This window comes from Littorina saxatilis, linkage group LG2, assembly GCF_037325665.1.
Source record: "Littorina saxatilis isolate snail1 linkage group LG2, US_GU_Lsax_2.0, whole genome shotgun sequence".
Lineage (NCBI taxonomy): Eukaryota > Metazoa > Mollusca > Gastropoda > Littorinimorpha > Littorinidae > Littorina > Littorina saxatilis.
The window spans coordinates 45,845,567-45,867,139 of NC_090246.1; the positions used below are offsets into that span (position 1 = coordinate 45,845,567).

The 21,573-nt window shown below is 47.6% G+C and overlaps 2 protein-coding genes across 5 annotated transcripts in view; one reads left to right on the plus strand and one right to left on the minus strand.

Annotated features, from left to right (window-relative positions):
- Positions 1-21,573, plus strand: part of LOC138955294 (cholesterol transporter ABCA5-like) — a 113,111-nt gene that overhangs the window by 39,615 nt on the left and 51,923 nt on the right. For all 4 annotated transcript variants that reach the window (XR_011452181.1, XR_011452184.1, XM_070326927.1 and 1 more), the window contains exon 16: positions 473-612. Coding sequence is in view for 2 of the 4 variants with exons in the window: in XM_070326927.1 (XP_070183028.1) it covers positions 473-612 (140 nt within the window). In the remaining 2 variants the exon portion in view is untranslated. The remainder of the gene's footprint in view (positions 1-472; positions 613-21,573) is intronic.
- Positions 14,550-16,649, minus strand: LOC138955494 (piggyBac transposable element-derived protein 4-like). The gene is made up of 2 exons (XM_070327091.1): positions 16,477-16,649; positions 14,550-16,150 (listed from the first exon to the last, which is right to left on the minus strand). Exon 2 carries the CDS (start codon positions 15,897-15,899, stop codon positions 14,967-14,969), a length of 933 nt encoding a protein of 310 aa, XP_070183192.1. The 5' UTR covers positions 15,900-16,150; positions 16,477-16,649; the 3' UTR covers positions 14,550-14,966.

A 21,573-nucleotide genomic window follows, 5' to 3' on the forward strand; every position in this document is an offset into this window, starting at 1 on the left:
TTGAATGATCGTGGTATTTTCTTTGATTGTGGTGATTTTACTATCTCTCTGTCATGTTGTGGGTGCTTTGTGGCCAGTTTCTCCTCTAGACTGTATTGAAACATGCATCCGAATGAGCTCACCCCCACTTGTCACCAGTAGCAAAGAACAACTCATAAGCATTTGGTTTTCTTGTTGTTTAAGATATTATTTTCCTGTCTGTTTATTTTTGAGTTTTTCTGGCGCCAAGAAAACATCTGTGTACATATCCTGTAAATATATTTGCACAATAAATCTCGAACCAGAAAGCAAATAAATGTAAATAATTGCATTTCCTTTAATGAGCAGATTTATTTTGAGACGATTTTGCAGAAATGTTGCATGTGATAATTTTTAGAACTTTCTTTGCAAGCTATATACATTACTAGTATACTGTAGTTGAGTTTAACTTTTTCTGTGATCCTTACTTTCTGTACATGTATGTCTATCCCAGCATGGTGGTGGAGCCTAGCTGTAACATAGAGTCAGTGACGTCTCTGCTGAGTCAGCATGCAGGGGGAGTGGAGTTCCAGAGGTCTCACGGCAAGGAGCTGGGCTTCACCATCCCTGTCTCAGAAGTCAGCAGCTTTGCAAGTCAGTTGTTAATACAATATTGTTGTTATTGCGGCATGTGTGTGGCAGAAAGGGAGATAGAGACAAGACAAGACAAGACAAGATAAGACAAATTTAATCACATATTCTTACTCCAATTCTTATGAATGCATTGACTTTAGTCCCACATGCTAGATGTCGAAAAAACCTCTCAAATTACCTGCCCTTAGTAGGGTGGTAACCAAGCTAAAAGCGACGCCATAGCCGTTGCTATGGCCTGACCTTGCTCGGTTACCCATAACACCCTGCGCACCACGTGAGCGCCCGCATCCGTAATAATCATTCTCGACTTTCGACAACACACGGTGGACGTGTCCGAATTTCGCTCTCACTTTTGGCCTTCACATGCCTGCTCGTCCTTGAGACTAGCCGGTTCTTGGGGGTCTACCTGTCCGTCTACCTTTTGGTGAGATCTTTCCTGTTTATGTTTGGTATAAATGTTGATAGCTTTGTGTTGAACACGCACGCAGAAGTTTTTTGTTCTGGGTAACTGTTTTTCGCCGGTCTTAAAATGGCCGACAACAAAGCTAAACTTGGCGCGAGACTGGAAGGTGACAAGGCTCTTAGCCTGGTTTAGAAAACTATACCTAAGAGTAGCCTAAGAACTTTGATTTGCCTATTATGCGGGTCGTAGATCCGTCAAACAGCACTTCTTTTTATGTTCCTATCCCTCCGAGGGCGGGTTCAGTTCTTTCACAGCTCGCTTCCCCTGTTGGGGTTAATCAGCCTTTAGGCTCCTTATAGACTTTTTGTTGGATCGTCGTCGGTGCGACTGATGGGGGGGGGGGGGGGGGGTGGCCGTGTGGCTATTCTTTCCCCTTTCTCTGAGTAAGAGGAATCAGTCAATGTCCTCCTTTTGGGGGGACTTAACGATGTTTTGGTCTGTATTCTCAGCTGTTTCAGGCGCGATCGGCGGTTCCCTCCCTCCCGTTCGTCAGCTTCGCACTGTGGTCAAGTGCAAATGGCCTGTTCGGTTCAGCCCGTTTTTTGCCTCTGGTGGCTCTGGGCTGTTCTCGAGCACCCCTTCCTTTTAGGAGGGGGGGCCTGCTCCCTGCCTGCGTCTAACCACTCTGATTACCGCCGGTACTTCACAGTGTGTTACGCAGCCTAGCCAATGGGGGGGGATAGGGGGGGTGCTCCTGCGTCGCACCGTCGCCTGGTGCAAACGGCCAGTTCGGTTCAGTCCTTTCTGCCACTGGTAGACTGGGTTGTTCGCGAGCACTCTCTCCTTTGGGAGAGGGGGCCAGCTCCCCGCCTGCTTTGGCCGCTCGGCTTGCTTTAAAAACAGCACTGCTGGGTCGGTCATGCAGCCCCCTTACCGTGAGGAAGGGGGAGTGGGGGGGCACGGTAAGTCACGGCCTGGGCTTGTCCCACTCTGCCCTTTGCGGGCAGGGGGCCGTGTTAGCTTCCCACCCTTTCCCGCCCCCCGGGCGCGTTCGGGTGGCGGCTTTCCAGGCTACGTTACATACCCCTTCTCTGCTCCATTTGGGGCAGGGTGGGGGGGGGTATCAGTGGCTCACTCTTTCCCGCCCACCGGGCAGGATTGGGTGGGGGCTGGAGTAGCGTTCTACCCTTTCCCTCCCTCTGGGTTGGACGGGGTGGGCGCTGTTGGACTGTCTTCACAGTCTGTGCCTCTATTGTCCTGGCCCGACAATCGTTCTCCTCCCCTATCGGGGTGGGTGGGCGGTGGGCTATAGGACTACGGCAGGTGGACGGAGGGGGGTCGGCCGTTGCTCGGTTCGTCTCTCTCCGTCGCTCTTTCTGCTGTGGCGAGCCATCCCCCTCCCCATCTGGGGCATGGCGTGGCTCAGGCCTTTCTTCACAGCGGGGGTGCTATGTACGGCTTTCCAGGCTACGTTACATACCCCTTATTGGCTCCATTTGGGACAGGTGGCTGTGTTAGCTGCCTGCGCTTGTCGCGGGTAGCGGTCGCGAAACAATGAGCTTCACTCTCTTTTGTTCTCGGCAGGGTGTCTCGCACAGTGGTCAGGGAACAATAAGCTTTGCTCCGTTTTGTTCTCTGCACGGGCTGTGCCGGCTGTCTACCTGTGACAGGCGGAGACAGAACATACTCTTTCTCTCCAGTCTCCCATTCTTTGTATTCACAATGGTCTGTGGGGACTCGGCTATAGTATCGCCTGGCCGGTGGTCATTGTCCTTAGCCAGCATAGGTCACCCCACCCCCCCCCCCCTCCTAGGGGTGGGTGAGTGATAGGGCTACTTGACTTCGGCAGGTGGACGAGTGAGGATCGGCCGTTTACGGCCGTTTCTCTGTCTCAGTCCTTACCCCCTCTAGGGGTTACGGCTATGCTGGACCACCCCCCTCCCCACTTGGGGTGAGTTGTGGTTCAAACCAGGTACAGTCGAACTCGCTTAAGACGAATCACTGGGGATCGGAAAAAAAGTTCGTCTTAACCAAAATTCGTATTAAGAAAATTGATCGATTTTTTATTTATTTATTTTTTTTTTTAAGTCTTGTACATTTTATGGTGTTTCAATTTGTTTCTTTCGCAACTTTCATGCTGCTTCACGTTTAGACAATAAAGTGACATATTCAGGTACATGTTCATGTGTGTCTCATGTTGAGTGATGATTGTTGAGTTTGAGTGAGAGTGAGCACACAGATGTTTCATCCAGTTGTTACGTTTTTGGTCACACACACGCGCACACACTGACACTGTCCACATTCGCGGTGTTCCTATCATTTGTCCGGAATCACTTACCTTGGCGACGGGTAGCAAACCTTGGCCAATTTAGTTTTTTGTTTTTTTGTTGCAACATGATGTTCAAATCCAAATCGAAAGCACTGACCGACTGATAAACTATCGCGAACCGGCGAACGCAAACGTTGAGAGTGTGGTTTCCCTTGTCCAAGGGAAACCACTCTGGCATCTATATTTTTTGGCGTCGATGTTTCGTTTTTGGTATTCGCGAAGGAAATAAACGTCAGTCAGTCATTCATGTTCAGTGTCTGAGCTATCAATCACTTTGATTCTAAATTTGAAATTGTTTTGTGAGTACAGTGTAATCAGTTTAACTTTATTCAGTGATCGGTTGAGCAATGGTTCAAGCAGTCGACGCAAGGGAAGACTTTGACACACGTGAATTAAAACTTCTCAAATTCCCATGATATGTCGATCTCGGGACGAGTTTAAAGATTTCGTCATAAGCGTGAGTAAATTACAGACATTATGCATGCTTGGGAATCCAAAAAGTGCTCGTTATAAGCGTAAATTCGTTATAAAGAATTCGTTTTAAGCATTTTTTTTAAGCATGAAGAAAGAGGTATTCAGTTGGGAACTTAAAACTAATTCGTTATAAGTCAAAATTCGTAACTAGCGTGTTCGTTTTAAGTGGGTTCGACTGTAGTCTGGTTCTTAGCACTGGGATGCTTCTCTAGCACAGCGGGTGGGGTAAGACGCGCCGGGCCCGGCTTTGTCTTGTTTCTCCACTCTCTCTCCTTCTCGGCAGAGATCTGTGCCAGTTACCAGCCCCTCTTTCCCCCACCTCTTGTTCAGGTGGGCGGTTTTGGGTTGGCAGTCAGAGACTGATCACGCTTTTCTTTCACACTCTTGGCGGTGTTATCGGCAGGAGTATTTAGTGCGCGACCTCCCCTGTCTCCCCTCCTTTTGTGTTTTACACAACTGGTGGTTAGGTTCGGACTCCTTGTTTGAGGAGGGGGAGTGTATAGGGTTGCCTACTGGTTGTAGGCTTCCCATACATAGAGCGGCTGCTGTTGCAGTTTACTTTGTCCCGGATAGGTTGGGGGTGTCTCTCTTCCTTCCTCTTCCGGGATGGCTTTGGGTTTTCACAGGCTTTCTCGCAATTTGTTTCATTTGCTGAGTCTGCGGTGATTGCCTACCACATGCCACACTTTTTGGCTTGATCCGCACCTTAGGATAGTGGTCTTCAGCCTACACCTTTCCCGCTGCTTCATACGCAGGGGTCTGCTGGCTTCGGGGTTTCAGGCTGCTTCGTCCTCACTTTTAGTGCGGAAGAAGATAGCAGGGAATTTTTTCAGGCTCAGGGTCTGATCCGGACTTTTTTATTGCCAGGGGCTAGTTTCTAGCTTCGCTTACAGACCACAGGGAACATGGAGTTTTCATAATGTTACTCCTCCCTCTCCTCTCTGGAGGAGCTAGGATGGCATGGTTTGGAGTTTTCTGCTTTGGTTGAGACTCTCTTCTGTGCTTTCTTATAGGCAATCTTATCCTCCCTGAACGCCCTTTTGGGTTAGGGAGGATGCCTTGGATAAGGCTTTAGCCAGGCTGCTGGCAGCTTGGGCTAGGGTCGTCACTGAGCGGAGAAGTTTCTCGGCGACGTTTTAGGCCCACACTGTTTTTGCTTGGTGTGATCTCCTTCCTTTACAAGGGGTTTGATTTCATGCTGGTTGCAGGAAGCAAGGGTCAGGCTTTTTCGGGGGTTGTTAAAACCTACTCAATAGCTGGAATCTTTCCCTTCCTTCTTGGACCTCTGGCAGCGCATTTATGCGCTCCCGGTTACAAAGGGGTGTTTTGGTTCAGTGTCTCCTCCCTCTCTGCGGGAGGTGGGTCGGCATGGGCTAGAGCTTTCAGCTTTGGCTGAGATTTTCCTCGGTGCTCTCACATGAGCTTTCCTTCTGCGTTTTCTGCACACAGGAAAGGGCTCGGTTTCTGGGGGTGTTGGTCTCTGGACTATCTCGGGGGCTGGTTGAGCTTTTTCAAGGTCAATCAGTTTGTCAGCTGCACTTTCTTTTGGTGTGGAACCAGGCTTTTTGCCTGGTGCTCTCAGTAACCAGGCAAAATTCCGAGCTGTCCTTATCCCAGGTTTTTTACCTGGGCATGCTGTTCGACTTTGTCTCTTGGAAGGTTTATTCTTCACACAAGAGAGAATAGGGAGGCTTTAAGCTCTTTTCACTGCCAGACTGGCACGAGAGCAGGCCTCTGCGGGGTCTTTAGACCCGATCTTCGGTCGGACGGTATCGATAGCTATGCTGGCCCTCTAGTCTTTCCTCAAGTTTTTTGGGGGGTTCGGCCTCACAGGTCTGGGACATGAGGGTCCTCCTCCAGAGTGGGTTCCTCCACGCGGGAAGGTGGCTGGAATCCTTTTGGATCGCTCAGGGGACTTTTTTCCCTAGCTTTGTTTCCCCCTGGACTTAGACCGCTTTATGGATGCGTTTTCGTCTAGATGGGGCCTGCACTGGCAATTGCAGTCTTGAGGCTGTGATGTAGACGCTAATCCTTGGGCTTCTCTTTTGCCTGAGGTTAGGAGCAGTAGCTCTTAGTCTACTAGCCTTTCCTTTTTGGCTATTTACAGGCATGTCCTGTTGCATTCGGGCAATTCTTCTGTTGCTTCTTATGTGAACTAGCTGGGGTGAGCAAGTTCTCACTCCCTGTCAGACAGAGTATAAGGGATTCTGATTGGGTTTTCACACTAAATCATTTTCTCAGGGGAATATCTCCCCGGCCAGCTCTGCGATCTGGCCGACTCGCTCAACAGGTCCTCTCAGGGCTTGCACAGGGGTTGGCCCATCTGCTTACGGGTTTGGAGGCGTGCTGTTTGTGTTTTAAATCATGGGTGCTGACTCTGGTCTTTGGGCACGAAGCATATATTTCCTCCACTTTATCTGTGTATGCTCCTTTTTTGGCCTCCTTGGCCAATTGGGGATTTAGAGCGGGGGTGCAACTCCTTAGCGCCCTTCTCTCAAGCCAGGTGGTTTTTCACCTCTGTTTCAGTTTTTGGCTGTGGGCAGCTGGGCCTCGTCTTTGAGGTTCCGGCGTCTCGGCTATCTCAGCTGTTTTGAAACAAATAGGCCTCTCTTCTGTTGCTCATGGCGTTCTTGTGGGCATGATCAAAGGACCTTGTTTTACGAGGTTTAGAGGCTCCCCCTTGTTTAGCGCGTGGGACTTTGTTCTACTTACTCTGGGCCTCAGCCCTATAGGGCAGTGAGGCGCAGGCGTTTTTGGGGTTTGCCAGAGGATGTAGCCTTAGGGCTTTTGGTTCCGTTTGTTCACGGTGTTTGGCCAGGTTTTGGGGTTTCAGAAACCTGGTCAATATCCTCTGGTGTTTGATTCCCTCCTCTTGGGAGGATTCTCGCTCCGGGAGATTCGGATTTTCTAACTGTCTGGTTAGACTTTTTTTTTTTTTTAATCCCTTTTTTGACGTTACTGTCTTTTGGAACCACGAGCTTTAGCTCAGGTTCTTATTTCTTTACAATGGAGCGAAAGAGACATCTTTTATTTGTCTCTCTCTAGGGGCTCTGCTACATTCATAGGACAGTCCTATGAGTGGTGCGTTTTGAACAGGGGGGGGGGGGGGGGGCGTTCAGTCCTCCCTCTATTCCTTTTCAGGCGTTCGGGAGTCCAGAGTCTGGTGTTCTTCTCTGGCTGGTGGTGTTCCTCTCGCCTATGCGAGGTTTGCCAACAGCTCGGGTACAGATTTTGTGCTTCTTTTATTGCCGTGTTGCGTTCTGGTCGCCTAGGCGAAGCTTTGCAAACGGCTTACTGGAGATCAGATGATGTGTTCATCGGTTTCTATCTTCGGGATATCTCCTGCACGCGGCTAGATGGCTCCAGTTCATTGCTGGTTTTAGTTGCTGCAGGGCAGGTTCTTACAAGGACATAAGTACGTTCCCTCCACCTTTAGGAGGAATCTGCATTCATAAGAATTGGAGTAAGAATATGTGATTAAATCGAAAATTTTTAATTAAATTTTGATTTAATATAATATACTTACCCAATTCTTATAGTTAATACCCTCCCATCCATCCCCGCTGGATTATGTCCTTGGGGTGTTTGTTTGATTAATAGTCTCGAATGATTATTACGGATGCGGGCGCTCACGTGGTGCGCAGGGTGTTATGGGTAACCGAGCAAGGTCAGGCCATAGCAACGGCTATGGCGTCGCTTTTAGCTTGGTTACCACCCTACTAAGGGCAGGTAATTTGAGAGGTTTTTTCGACATCTAGCATGTGGGACTAAAGTCAATGCATTCATAAGAATTGGGTAAGTATATTATATTAAATCAAAATTTAATTAAAAATTTTCGATTAATTTAAATTACATATTCTTACTCAACTCACATAGATAGCAATAACTTCATTTTGTTGCTAAGGTATTGAAGCACTCATACATGGTAACATGGGGAGGTAACTCTTAAAACAAAACTATGCCATATAAGGCATGGTCCATGGTAGTTACGTCCCCTACCGGTGTCCTGCGCATGCGCCAAACATACACCGGTGACACTCATTCCTTTTCCTTCAACGTGTGTTGCATGACGTGTTTTGAAGTGCTCAGGCTTTTTTTAAGCCATCGGCCTATCTCTCAGGGAAGGCCATCGAATCTTGGTAACATATCAACGTCCTTCTTTACTTCTTCGGGAATTTGTGAGAGCGTTTCTTTTTTGTATAACGAGAAGATTTCTTAGCGTTTTTGAAGGTTTTGCCACTTGTCTTTTGTACTTTTGTCCACCATGTTTGACTTTCAAAATGGCCGACATCCTAGGCATAAAGAGAAACTAAGAGCTCTGCCAAGCAGACTCGCTCATCTGGTTCTCAATTGGGCAAAACGGTTAAAGCTGGCGCTATACCACGAACTTCTTCTACTACTTATAACTCTCAAAGTTCTAAAGTTTCCTTAGCGAGAAGCCATCTTTAGCTTGGGAATTTACCCTGATATGCAGCATTCTATTCTATTGTTGATAGATAACGCTTCTCCCTCAGTTGACTTTTTGGCTTCGGTTAATAACCACAGGTGTTACAACCATAATGAAGTTAAGCAAGAGGATCCTCTTGACTTTTTGTCATCGTTATTCTGAGGTTCAGGGAATGTTAACTGCTGATTGTAAACAAATAGCAAGTTAGGCTTCTCTGCTGCTCCCTTCAGGAGTAGGTAACGCACTGTCGCTCGCAGGTTCGTTCAGAATCTTCTGCAACCTTTACGTCTACTGACGTTGTAGAGCCGACAGATGTGTTTAGTTCGGCGTCAAGTTTACCTTCCAACGAACTTTTGTCTGCCTGTCAGACATCAGCACCGCCCAGTCCTCTCGGCGCTTTAGCGTCGCGGGTGGTGTTTTTGCGCTCTTGCGCGTGTTCGTTCAGAGCCCTCTGCAACCATTACGTCTGCCGACGTTGTTGCAGATCCAACAGTGGTGTTGGACTTGTCGTCAGGGGTTCCTTTCGACAAATTTTGTCTGATTTTCAGACATCAGCACCTCCTGCTCCTCTCGGCGCTTACGCGTCGGCAGGAGGTGTTCTTGGCGAAGTACGCAAACCTGCGGCAACGGTTTCCGCTTTAGCGGAAGTGAATACCAGCCATAAGGTTCATTCCTCACGTCAGCCTTATGCCCTACCGGGGTACGGGTTGGGGTGTGAAGAGCATGTGTCCGCTACTTCCGGTTGTAGGACAACAGGATGTTCCGGTTGCCATTCTATGGGTCCGGTTGGTGCTGATGCTTACCAATCCACTGCTGGTTCCGCTTCCGCTTCTGCGGCTGCGGCTTCCGGTGGCAGGATGGTATTGCCTTCTGCCGCTAACACGTCTATGTTGGTAGTTGGCACTCATCAGCCTTCGGCTTCCGGTTCCGCTACTGCGGTTTCCGCTGCTGTTACACAGGCTGCATCCACTTCCTCTTCCAGTCTTTCAGCTGGCATGAGGCAGGTGGATGGGGGATCTGTTCACGGAGTTCCGGCTTCCGGGAATTTTTTCCCAACCTTTTCCGGTTTCGGCAGATGTTGCCTCGGCGGGATTGGTTTCCGGTTCTCATCCCTTCGATGATCGTTGGGATACTACTGAACAGGATGATGAGGATATGGAAGACAAGCTTCTGAGGCAGATGGGGATGCCTCTTTTCGACTTTCGGCTAAGCTGCCATCTTTGTTGGCACTAGCAGCAGAGGTTACTACGCACTATTTCCCTGAAGGGGTAGCAGTAGCATCGTCATCTGCCGTTGCTCCACCATCAGCTTTGGCTGTTTTTGCTCCTTCTCAGGAACAATCTGCGAACTTAAGTTTTTAGAGTCTCCTTCGGTGGCTTTTCAACTTGTAAAAGTTTTCTCAAACGATGTTTTTGCCCCACCTCTGCCTTTGCTGGCATCACATGGGGAAGCTCCTGCTTCGGCTTTGCCGTGGCTTGCGTCACATTCAGCTGATTTGAGCCTTCTCAGGAAAATCTTCGAACTTTAAGTTCTTAGATCCTCCCTCGGTGGCATTTGAACTTGTGGAAGTTTTCTCAAATGATTCTCCTCTGCCACCACTTCCTTTGTGGGCAGCGCTCGGCGAAGCACCTGCTGCGGCATTGCTTTAGCTTGCGTCACCCGCGCAAGTAGTGCATCACTCGCTGAGCGCTATCTGTAGGCCTCGGTTAACACCAAGCCTAAGAACTTAGTTTATTCTTTTGTTCTAACTACGGAACCGCTCTCGGTTACACCGGACTTGACGAACATCCATCCGGATGTTTATAGCAAGGAGAAACTGTCTGTTTGCAAGAACAAGGATCTCCTGGCTGTGGAAGATTGTGGCCACACTTCTTTATAATTATCGTCTTTGACCAAGACTTTGATTCGTTCTCTCCCTTGTGGGGTTACGTCCTCACTGGATACCTTTGTGTTCTGTCGGGACGCATATACAAAGGATGTAGCTTTGCTGTTCTCCTGGGAGAAGGCCTCGGCCGACAGTATGGTTCTGTTGGTGAGACTTTAATCTCTTACTTGCTAGAAGGTTCTCTTTTTGAATTCTCTTCTTTGCACGCGGACTCTTCTCTAACAAAGAGAAGCTCACAGCAAAAGGAAAGCGCACGGCAGGCCTCGGCTTTGTCTTGTTATCAAAAGAAAAGCGCTAGGCTGGCCTGTCTCGGCTTTGGCTTTTTATCTTCATGCGCTCTCCTTCTCGGCAGGGCGCTGTGCCCAATACCACCCCTCTCCCCCCTCGGGGCACGTTAGCAGTGGGGGTTGGGGGGCAGACAAAAGCACTCTTTCACTCGTACTTTTGGCAGTTATATCAACTGGAGTTTTAGTGCGCCGCATCCCTCTTCTCCCCTCCTTTGTGTTTTGACACAGAGGCTGGTGGGGATTAGGACTCCCACTTCATTGAGGGAGGCACTGGGGGCTTTCCGATTGGGTCACTTCCATAGATTAAACAGATGTTTACTTCCACATTTTGATACACAAAACAGATCGGAAGTGGCTACATTTTATTTAATTCAGAGCCTCAGTCAGGGCTCTGACTTCGATTTTAAGTCAAATGGAATCCATGGCCGTTTTGATCCCTTTGAGGAGACTGTACAAGCGGCCCTTCCTAGAAGCCCTGAACTCCAGGTGGAAACTGGAATTGCAGGGCTGGAACACGTTAAATGTCTAAAGCAGCACCGCCCTGATATGGCCCTTCGTGGTCGGCTGGGCGTTAAGCAAACCAACAAAGGGCTGGAACATGTTAGTGTCTTTTCTCGACTGGTTCACAGACACGACCAAACAATGGATTCTCACGCCATTGCTCACGCAAGGTGTTCCCATTGGTTCTCCCTCCACCAGCGAAGCAGTTTTTCTGTCTCTTGTGGAATTCTTTCTCCTTGTCAGACCTGTTTACCCTTACGATTTTGGCGTAATTTATTACGATTTTCTGCAAAAAATACGCCATTCCGCTATCCGTGTCAAGACTACGATTTTCATAAATAAAAAAAATGTAAAAAAAATCAATTCACATGTTTGGCATTGTTTTTTTCAATGGCAAAATGGGGTGAAAAAGCACAGCACTGACCAGAGATCATGTCTGTCTGATGAGACGCTGGAGAGCCTTATTCGCTAGTGGTGAAGTCTCGCCCTCACTCATTCGGCAAGCGCAAGTACAGTAGAGAAGCGCTTGACACACTGAAAAAGGCCTACTACGAGCAAAAGAATCAGTGATGCATGTGCTTTTGATGTGATCTTCTTTGAAATTATGATGACTACAAAAACTGACTGATGTGTTTTGTTTGTGAATGATGGATATATGTGCATGATTGCGTTTCGCAGACACAGTTGTCATGTGCGTTGTAATTGGCGACGAATGCTGGATGATTACTATTTTTGTGCCAGGATTACTATTTTTGGGGCTGAGCATTACTCCAAAACACTTATGGGGGTAAACAGGTCTGCCTTGTCAGGGGAGAACATGTGTTGATTCAATCAGACAACACCACAGTGGCGTTTTATCTCTACAAGCAGGGGGGCCTCTCGCTCCCTATCACTGCCACATCGAGCATGCGAGATTCTGATGTGGTGTTACCACCACGAGATCTTATTAGCAGCGAAGTACCTTCCTGGGAGCCTCTATGACTTGGCCGACTCTCTAAGTCGGTCGGCCAAGAATGTCCACACAGAATGGACTCTATCTCACCACGCGCTTCTACGCCTTCGGGCGAATTTGGAGAAGCCGCTGATAGAATTATTTGCCACTCGGTACTATCGCCTTCTGCTGATGTTCGTCTCCCCGTTCTCGGACCCCGAAGCATGGAAGATCAATACTCTCGATTTTACTTTGAGCGGCCTGCCGGTCGCACCGTATGGGCCCATTCAATCTTGGTTTCCAGACCTTATAAGGCTGGCAAGAGGGCACCGTTTTTTTACACTCGAGCCACACGGGTGGCTACTGTATGGGAATCATTGAGACGCTCAGGGGCTTCTGCCTCAACTCTGGATTTGGTCCAGAGATCCCATAGGGGTTCAACTTCTTCGTTTTACGTGTCACATTGACTGGCTTGGACCAAATGGCGTAATGTTGACGGAAAAAACTCCACTTCTCTCCGTTCAATGCAGGTGGCGAACCACCTTTTCGAATTTTTCTCCCATGTCTTTGAAGTAAGACGATACGCGATATCAGTTACACTGAAACAGATAGGTCGCAATATTTCAATTGGGGGCTTTATCGCCAGCGTGATTAAGGAAACCTCCCTTCGGTTGGCTGAAAACTAATCTCCAGTCCCGACTGGTTTGGGATTTGCTGCTAGTTTTGGAGCATTTGAGATCGGATTCTTTGATCCGTTATAAAACTAGCCTTGCTAATCTAACACGGAAAGCGGCCATGCTTACTCTACTAGCTTCTGAGAGAAGTGGGAGTAAGTGCATTTTCTGTCTGGTTTTGCTATAGACATCTCTTTGGAGAAAGACTGATCCATGGCGCTTAGGTTTCGTTCAAAATTTCTGGCAAATAAGCAGAAACAGGAGAAACCAGCTCCGATAACGCAATTCAAACCACTTAGCAATATTTTGGCTCCGCCAGAACCATATTTAACCAATTGAACATTTCGAGTTTTGAAAACTTTTCTGACTCGCACTGATCCGTTTAGATCACCAAAACAAAGGCTCTTGTTCATATCCATCAACACTGGTAGAGGCAATGACTTGATGAAGTCAACCTTAGCTAGATGGACTGCCACATTGATTAGGCATGCTTACAAGTGGTAGCAAGAAAAAGGGGAGGGGGGGGGGCAGTCAGCCCTCCCTCTTCAGGCAGCACGGACTCAAGAAGTCAGAGTGTGGGCCTCTTCTTTAGCTGTACTCAAGTCTGGAAGACTTGCAGAAGTATGAATGCAGCTTATTGGACGTCCAAGGACGTAGTCATGAGTTTCTATCTGCAGGATATTTTAAGTACCCGCTATTATAGTACACATGGTCTGCCAGCTGTAGTCGCTGCAGGACAAGTACAAGATATTGACTGTGAATATTTTCCCACCACATAAATTAGCAATCTGCTATCTATGTGAGTTGAGTAAGAATAAGTAATTTGATATAAAGTTTCAAAAATAAACTTTGATTTAATTAATATACTTACCAACTCACATACTGAATTCCCTCCCAACCTGCCCCGCATATTGTGTTTAAAGGGGTATGTGTTTCAGAACGGAATGAGTGTCACCGGTGTATGTTCGGCGCATGCCTTATATGGCATAGAGTTTTGTTTTAAGAGTTACCTCCCCATGTTACCATGTATAAGTGCTTCAAAACCTTAGCAACAAAATGAAGTTATTGCTATCTATGTGAGTTGGTAAGTATATTAATTAAATCAAAGTTTATTTTTGAAACTTTATATTCTTTATTAACCCCTTCACTGCCACAGTATAATAGCCTTTTGGTATTGCTGTGTGCCAGGCCAAAATTCAGTTTTTGAGTCACTTGAGAAAAAGTGACTCTATGTAATCGGTCAGTGTTAGTCTGTCCGGCCGGCCGTCCGGCCGGCCGGCCGTCCGGCCGGCCGGCCGTCCGTAGACACCACCTTAACGTTGGACTTTTCTCGGAAACTATCAAAGCGATCCGGCTCATATTTTGTTTAGTCGTGACCTCCAATGACCTCTACACTTTAACGATGGTTTCGTTGACCTTTGACCTTTTTCAAGGTCACAGGTCAGCGTCAAAGGAAAAATTAGACATTTTATATCTTTGACAAAGTTCATCGGATGTGATTGAAACTTTGTAGGATTATTCTTTACATCAAAGTATTTACATCTGTAGCCTTTTACGAACGTTATCAGAAAAACAAGGGAGATAACTAGCCTTTTCTGTTCGGCAACACACAACTTAACGTTGGGCTTTTCTCGGAAACTATAAAAGTGACCGGGCTCAAATTTTATGTGAACGTGACTCCCAGTGACCTCTACACTTTGACGTCTGCTTTGGTGACCTTTGACCTTTTTCAAGGTCACAGGTATGTCTTGAAGGAAAAAAATTGAAATATCATATCTCTGAAACTATTCATCGGATTTGATTCAAACTTTATAGGATTATTCTTTACATCAAATTATTTACATCTGTATTGTGTTGTGAATAGCAATTTCTTCCTGTCCATCTGATGCCTCATATAATATTCAGAACTGCGAAAGTGACTCGATCGAGCGTTTGCTCTTCTTGTTTTGGGTAGGTTCACTAATCTGTTCACTGCTCATTCATTTATTGAGATATCTCTTAGATATTTGGCATGTTTTTTTTATAATACCCTTGGCTATTATGTGATATCAAAATAATAGGATTTTGTTAAAAATGTTTTTGTAAATATTGATATAATGAACATTTTTTTCACAAAACAAACAGTTTTCGGACACACACACATACACTGCAGCAGATAAAACAAGACAAAACACTGCAAAAACAGGTGAAAGTGTATAATGAAAATGAAGTCAAACATCTGGTACTCACATTGCAGCCATCAAAAGTGTTCTGTGTGGTAAATCCATAAATGAATAAGGGTACTTCAGTCCAGGTGTGACGGGACAAATCAGGCAGAATCACACACACTAAGATGATGAAAACACACCCAGCAGAGCATAAAAACACTACAAAACCTGCTGTTATATACATATGTACATCAGGATGAACTCCTGAAAATCCCACTACTGCCAGTAGATGAACTTGGTATGGTAGTCCATGAAGCACTGAGGGTAGCACAACGCAGGTTTGGAGGGACAGAATGGGCAGTGGAACCGAACATCGCGCCTGATCTGGTGCTTCTTGGTGCACACCCTGCAGGCCTTTTGTGGGTTAGCCTTGCTTGGTGTAGCTGGAATGGAGAACATGAAGTGCCTGGCTGTAAGCCTCACTTCATCGTCGATTTTGTTTTCCTCAACTGCCGGCACGTTGTCTGGCCACAGCCATGAACAGATGACGGACTCCAAAACACTGAGGAATGTTTGGCTGGAGTTGTCACCTGTCTTGGAGAGGATGAAGGCGTTCACTGCAGCAACCTGGAAGAAGTGGAAGAAGAGCTTCTTTGTCCACTTCATGGATTTCCGGGCGCAGTCGTATGGGTGGATCAACTGGTCCTGCTTGTCGACACCACCCATGTTTCCATTGTACATGGTGGATACAGCAGGGCGCTTGTTGATGCCCCGTCGTCTTCTGTCTCGAATGGCTGCCTCAGTGTGGCCATGCACTGTGGACAGCAAGTGTACCATCTTGGTGCTGTGGTACTTTGTGGCCACAATCTTGCCGTCACCACAAAGAGCAGTGGATGCGCCTGGGCCCGGCTTCACCCCATGAAGCTCCATCGGAATGCCCCGGTTCTCCCTCACTGTGCCGCATGCCAAGGTCTGTTTCTCCAGGAGGTACAAGTACAGCCTGAGGCTGCTGTACCAATTGTCGGTGTACACGTGATATCCTTTGTGCAACAGTGGGGATAGTAGGTACAGCACCATCTTCTCGCTTGCCGACATGCTTGGGTTGTCGGCACCAACAGCTTGAAGAACAGGCTGCACTTCGTTGACGGGGTCCTCCTTGCCCGCATACACCTTGAAGCGGTAACAATAGCCACCACTTCCTCTCGCCATGCCATCAGACTCGCAGCATAAGTACACTTTGATGCCAAACCTGGCACGATGTATTGGCGGAATATTAGCCTGCCTTTCCAAAGCAGTAGGCTTTCATCCACACATATTGCGTGCCGTGGCTCATACACCTCCTGGAATCGTTCGTGCAGGTGGTCTAGTACTGGGCGAATTTTGTAGAGGCGGTCATACTCCGGATCATTTGGCAGTGGCATCTTTGTGTTGTCATGAAAATGCAGGAACTGTAGGATGATCTGAAACATAATTGGATAATAGTTGATCAGACCCACAATCTCACACACACACACACACACACACACACACACACACACACACACACACACACACACACACACACACACATAAACACCCTGCCCCCCCCCACACACACACACTCACATAATATATTTATATATATCATCACTGCTTGTGATGCTGAAAAGAGAGAGGAGAGAGAGAGAGAGAGAGAGAGAGAGAGAGAGAGAGAGAGAGAGAGAGAGAGAGAGAGAGAGAGAGAGAGAGAGGATTTGAGGGAAGAAGGGTGGAGAGAGAATGAGAGACAGTAAGTAAACAAACTTACCTGAAACCGGTTTCTTGTCATGACTGAACTGAAGACTGGTATGCGGTACAGCACCTTCCGGGACCAGTACAGTTCAATAGCAGGCCGCCTAACAATTCCCATCAGCAGCACAAGAGCCAGGAACTTTTTCATCTCAGCAGCGTCGACAGGCTCCCATTTGTTTGCCCTCGAAAACTCAGGTAGGTTTGGATTGGCCTCCAGGAACTGATCTGCGTACAGGTTTGTTTGGATGACAAGATGATTGATCAGATCGTCATCTAAAAAAAGCTCCATGTAACCTGCTGGTCCAAAGTTGTCAACATTGCACTTTATCCCAGGATTGGCAGTAAAGGCAATGTCTGCATTTGGTGGTTCTGCGTCGGCAACTTTCCATTCAGTGATCAGATCCAATTGGCGAGCACCACGCCCCATTCCTCGGCCACGCCCCATTCCTCGGCCACGCCGCCCCTGCGAACTCGAGCCTCTCCCCCTACCACGACCACGACCTCTCACGACAGGAGGGGGTGCGGTACTTGTGCTGGGAATAGCATGGTCAGAAACTTCGGCAGCATCAGACTCAGTCTCGGAGTCACTTTCAGTTTCCATTTCGAAGTTCGAGTCATTTTCGTCTTCATCACCCACAGCATCCGACAAAAGAGGGTGGTGCTGGTTGCTGTCTGTCTCATCGTCGTCGGAATCGCTGTCACCTAGTCCTCCTAAGTCTTCATCGCCACTATCATTGTCGTTGAACACTTCTTGCAGAGCTTCTAGCGCACTGTAGTGCTTGAAGACAGGCCTGTGGGTTGAACTTCGACTTTTGTCCGCCATCTTGAATACGATTATAGGTCTAGATTTTTCTCCGAGTTTTCCTCACGTGATAGGAACTTCTGCGGACGGTCCAAGGGAAATCACTACTTTTTAGCAACCCTATACTAGAGCTTGGACCAGTTTTCCACGCTTACCTCCCATTTAAAATTTCAAAATTTCGCCGACACAAATCCCACGTACGAGATATGGTTATGGGCGTACGACAAACCAAAAATGACAACGTATTACATACGGGGTGGACAGTGAACGGGTTAAAGCCCCATTAAATTATATATTCTTACCCAATTCACATATATAGCAAATAGACTACGATCATGTTTGAGGGAGGTAACCTGAGCAAAAGTTGCTCTGAGCCGTCATAGTTCGGCTGTAGTTATCTCCCATCATTCCTGACTTCGACCGGCAACGTGTTAGCACGTTGAAATTTTACTCCAACATCCACTGACTTTTTGTCATTGGGAGCAACCCTTTTCATGGATGTTCGCCTGTCAGCCTCTCACTACTACATCTGGGTGAGAGATTTCCATTTGTTGGTTTATAATTATGTAAACGCTCTTCTTCATCCAACTCAGAAAAAAATGTGTGCAAATTTTCCAAATTTCGAAAATATTTTTTGAGTCTTGTTAATACGTAATTCGGAATGGCCGATAGCGACAAGAAAAGCAAACCTTGTAAGAGACAGCAAGGAATCTACCCCTTCTACAGGCAAGAGTAAACGTTGTACAACCGTCAAGGTTGATGATTTAGTGAATAACGTTTCATTCACTGTTCCCATTTCTAACCCGTCTGGCTTTGTTTTGCCCAAACCAGAGGCCACTCCAGTTAAAGCCATATGTACTCGATGACTATACACGCTAATTGCTTTACCAACAGCTGGAGACATGCTAAATTAAGTTCCGTGCAAAATATTGTGGTCTAGGACCCCTTCAATGTTGAGATATGTTAATTTTCATTTTGATCTGGATCGTCCTATTTATAGATTTGCCAACAGAGGTAGCGTTGACGCAAGGGAAATAACTCCGCGTCTTTGTTTACATCCAAAGTTTTTGAGACTCTAAAACAAGCTGTAATGCATGTATATGGTCCGCGCATGGCGACATATCGTCATTACATGGTCTTATGGTGCGTTTGACATCGATTATGGGCAAACTACACTTTGTAAACACGGGAGCGCGTACATATGCCTTTAAGCAGCATGATTCATTAGTCGCTTCCATTCTAGATTCAATTAGAACTGAAATGAGCATGCAATTCGAAGCACGCGCCAGCTCTGAGCGCATTCCCCATTCTGTGGGAGGAACGCCTTCCCTGGCGTCCGTCAGAGCCTTTCCACCGCCTACAGCGACCATTATATCGCAGGATGCGATTTCCAGCCGGGAGGGATGCGACCACTGGGTTTCCGGTGCGATCCCTGTAGGTAGGGGTGCTCAGTTCCAGCATAACCGGATCTTGGGCCCAGGCCCTTCCAGTTGCGTCTCTCAGCCGCACCAGGGTGACGTGGTTCCGGACTCTGAGGACTCTATTCCTCTCACCCGCGCTCTGCAATGGCAGAGCAGTGCATTAGCCAACTGCACACTTCCGGCCTGTGCAGCGGAAGTTTCGTCCCGATATTTCCCGGAAGACGCTAAGGCGATGGACAGCTCAGCTGCTCCTCCCCCTTCGGCAGCCGATGACTTCCGGGAAGTTTCGTCCCGATATTTCCCGGAAGGCGCTAAGGCGATGGACAGCTCAGCTGCTCCTCCCCCTTCGGCAGCCGATGACTTCCGGCAAACAAAGAGGGATTCTGACACCTTCCGGTTCATGGAATCCCCTTCTATAGCATACCAAATGGCTCAGTTTCTTGCCAAGCTGCCAGTTCCGGGCAGCGGCATGCCTTCTAGAGCATACCCGCTCCTGCACGCTCACGAACAAGTGCCTAGTGCAGCTGTTCCATAGCTAGCATCGGATGTGCAGACTCGTTCCTTTGCACCAGCGGTACAATGACAAATTGCCACTTGTTAAAAAACCTAACAATCTGATCAGTACTTTCTCTCTGCCGAGATCGGTACTTCCGGTCACACCGGAACTGAGAAGCATGCTGTCAAAGCCTCATAACTTACAGTCAACCACACCGGTTTCTGAGGCTTCCCTGGCGGCTCAGGAAGAGATAAACAGAACTTCTCTCGAGCTTGCCTCAGCGTCTGAGACGATCATTAGAGCTTTCTCCTGAGCGTTGACAACGTCTCTAGACCCCTTTCGCTTCAATGCAGAAGCATCGGAGGTCGATGCTGCCACACTTCTCTCTGCACTTGCCAAGATAAAGAAAGAGCAGACAAGACTGTCAGCCAAGTTGTACGCGAATGCTATTTTTAGCAGACGCGACTCGACATGCTGCTAGCTAGCGCAAACTTTTCGCAGCAGGCTACTATTGACACACTCAGAACTTCTCCCATCGTTGAGGGTTCTCTTCTGGGCGATCTGGCGTTTGACGCCAAGCAGAGAGAAATTAGGGACGCCAAAGACAAGCATTTCAAGTCAATGACGTCAGGCCCTTCCCAAAAGCCCAAACAAGCTTCTAACTATGGCCAACAGCATAAGAAGCAAGACGAGGCAACCAAAACTTAAAGCAAGAGCTTCGGAGCCCCGTCCAGAGGTGCCCCACGCAACAAGAGGTCTTCTCTTGGCAGGGGCAGGGGCGGCACACAAAAGCCACACCCCCAATGATGCGCCCCCGATCCCACCACCCCCCTCAACCCCCACCCCTTTGGTGGCGGGAGGCCCCTCCAGGGCTCTATCCTATTGGGTCACATCAGTGAACAGCAAGTGGATAGTGGGGGTGGTGAGGTCGGGGTTCAGGCTGATCTGGGAGGACGCCAAGGCGCCCCTCACCAGACAGCCTCCGCGCTTTCGTTTCCCGGGCAGACCAGAAGTGAGATACGTCCTACAAGAGGAGATCACTTCCTTTTATATAGCAAAATTCGCGGTGGAGGAAGTGAGCAATACCACCTCCCCCGGATTCTACGGGGGAATCTTCGTTGTCCCGAAGGCCTCGGGAGGCTGGAGACCTGTTCTAGATCTTTCCCCATTGAACAGGTATCTCAGAACCACGAAGTTCAGAATGGAGACGCCAGCCTCCGTCAGAGAAGCACTAAGACCGGGAGACTGGGTGACCCCAGTAGACCTCATGGATGCATATTTTCACATTCTTATAGGTCCGAAGGTCTTCCAATTTAGGGCGCTCCCTTTATTCACCATGGTGATATGCCAGCTCTGAGCTATAGTACGGACCGGCACGGTTGGCCTAGTGGTAAGGCATCCGCCCCGTGATCGGGAGGTTGTGGGTTCGAACCCCGGCCGGGTCATACCTAAGACTTTAAAATTGGCAATCTAGCGCTGCTCCATTCAAACAGGGTTATCCCCGAGTACGCAGTACTAGGGTCCAACAGACTTTAATTGTGTGTGTGTCTGTCTCGACTTAACGGCTTATTGCTGGGAAACTACTGGGCGCAGTTCTTTCAAAAGTTGATACACTAACTTGATAATAGGTCCGATTGATCGTATTAAAACTTCATAATGTTACCTGGGACCTAAATGCCCCAAAAAACACAAAAGCCACTCTTAACGGTGGGAGTTTTTGCGGTGGGAGGCTGGTCGCTTTGCGAACAGCCTGAACTAAAGGGGAGACTTGAGCGGCGAACACGTCACGCAGTGACGAGAAAAGCATGATTTGCAAGCCAGCCGCATTTGGTCTCGGCAAAGAAACTACAATACAGTGCTTGGTCTCGGTGAGACTGAAAGAGAGAGAGCGACAGATACACACAGTGATTCAAGGCGCACAACTATAGTAAAGTTGTCGTAGCACGTCCGTCTATGGCCAAAGTGATCCGGGTTCAATTCCCGGCATGGGCGGTCTATTTTTTTTATTTTTTTTTAAATTCTTGTTTACTATTGTTTATTATGAACGTTTTAATGTTTTATTTCACTCTAATAATTTTTTTAATTGTGTAAAATAAATAAACAATTTTTTTTTTTAAATCCAAGTGATCCGGGTTTGATTCCCGGCATGGGCGGTCTATTTTTTTATTTTTTTATTTTTTTTTAAATTCTTGTTTACTATTGTTTATTATGAACGTTTTAATGTTTTATTTTACTCTAATAATTTTTGGCTCACGAAGTGTAGCCTATGCGATCGTAACTTTGTCTGTCTGTGCGTGCGTGCGTATGTGCGTATGTGCGTGCGTGCGTGTGTATGTCTGTGGTAGAAACTTTAACATTTCGTCATTTGAAGACGTCACATTATGGCGTAAGAGG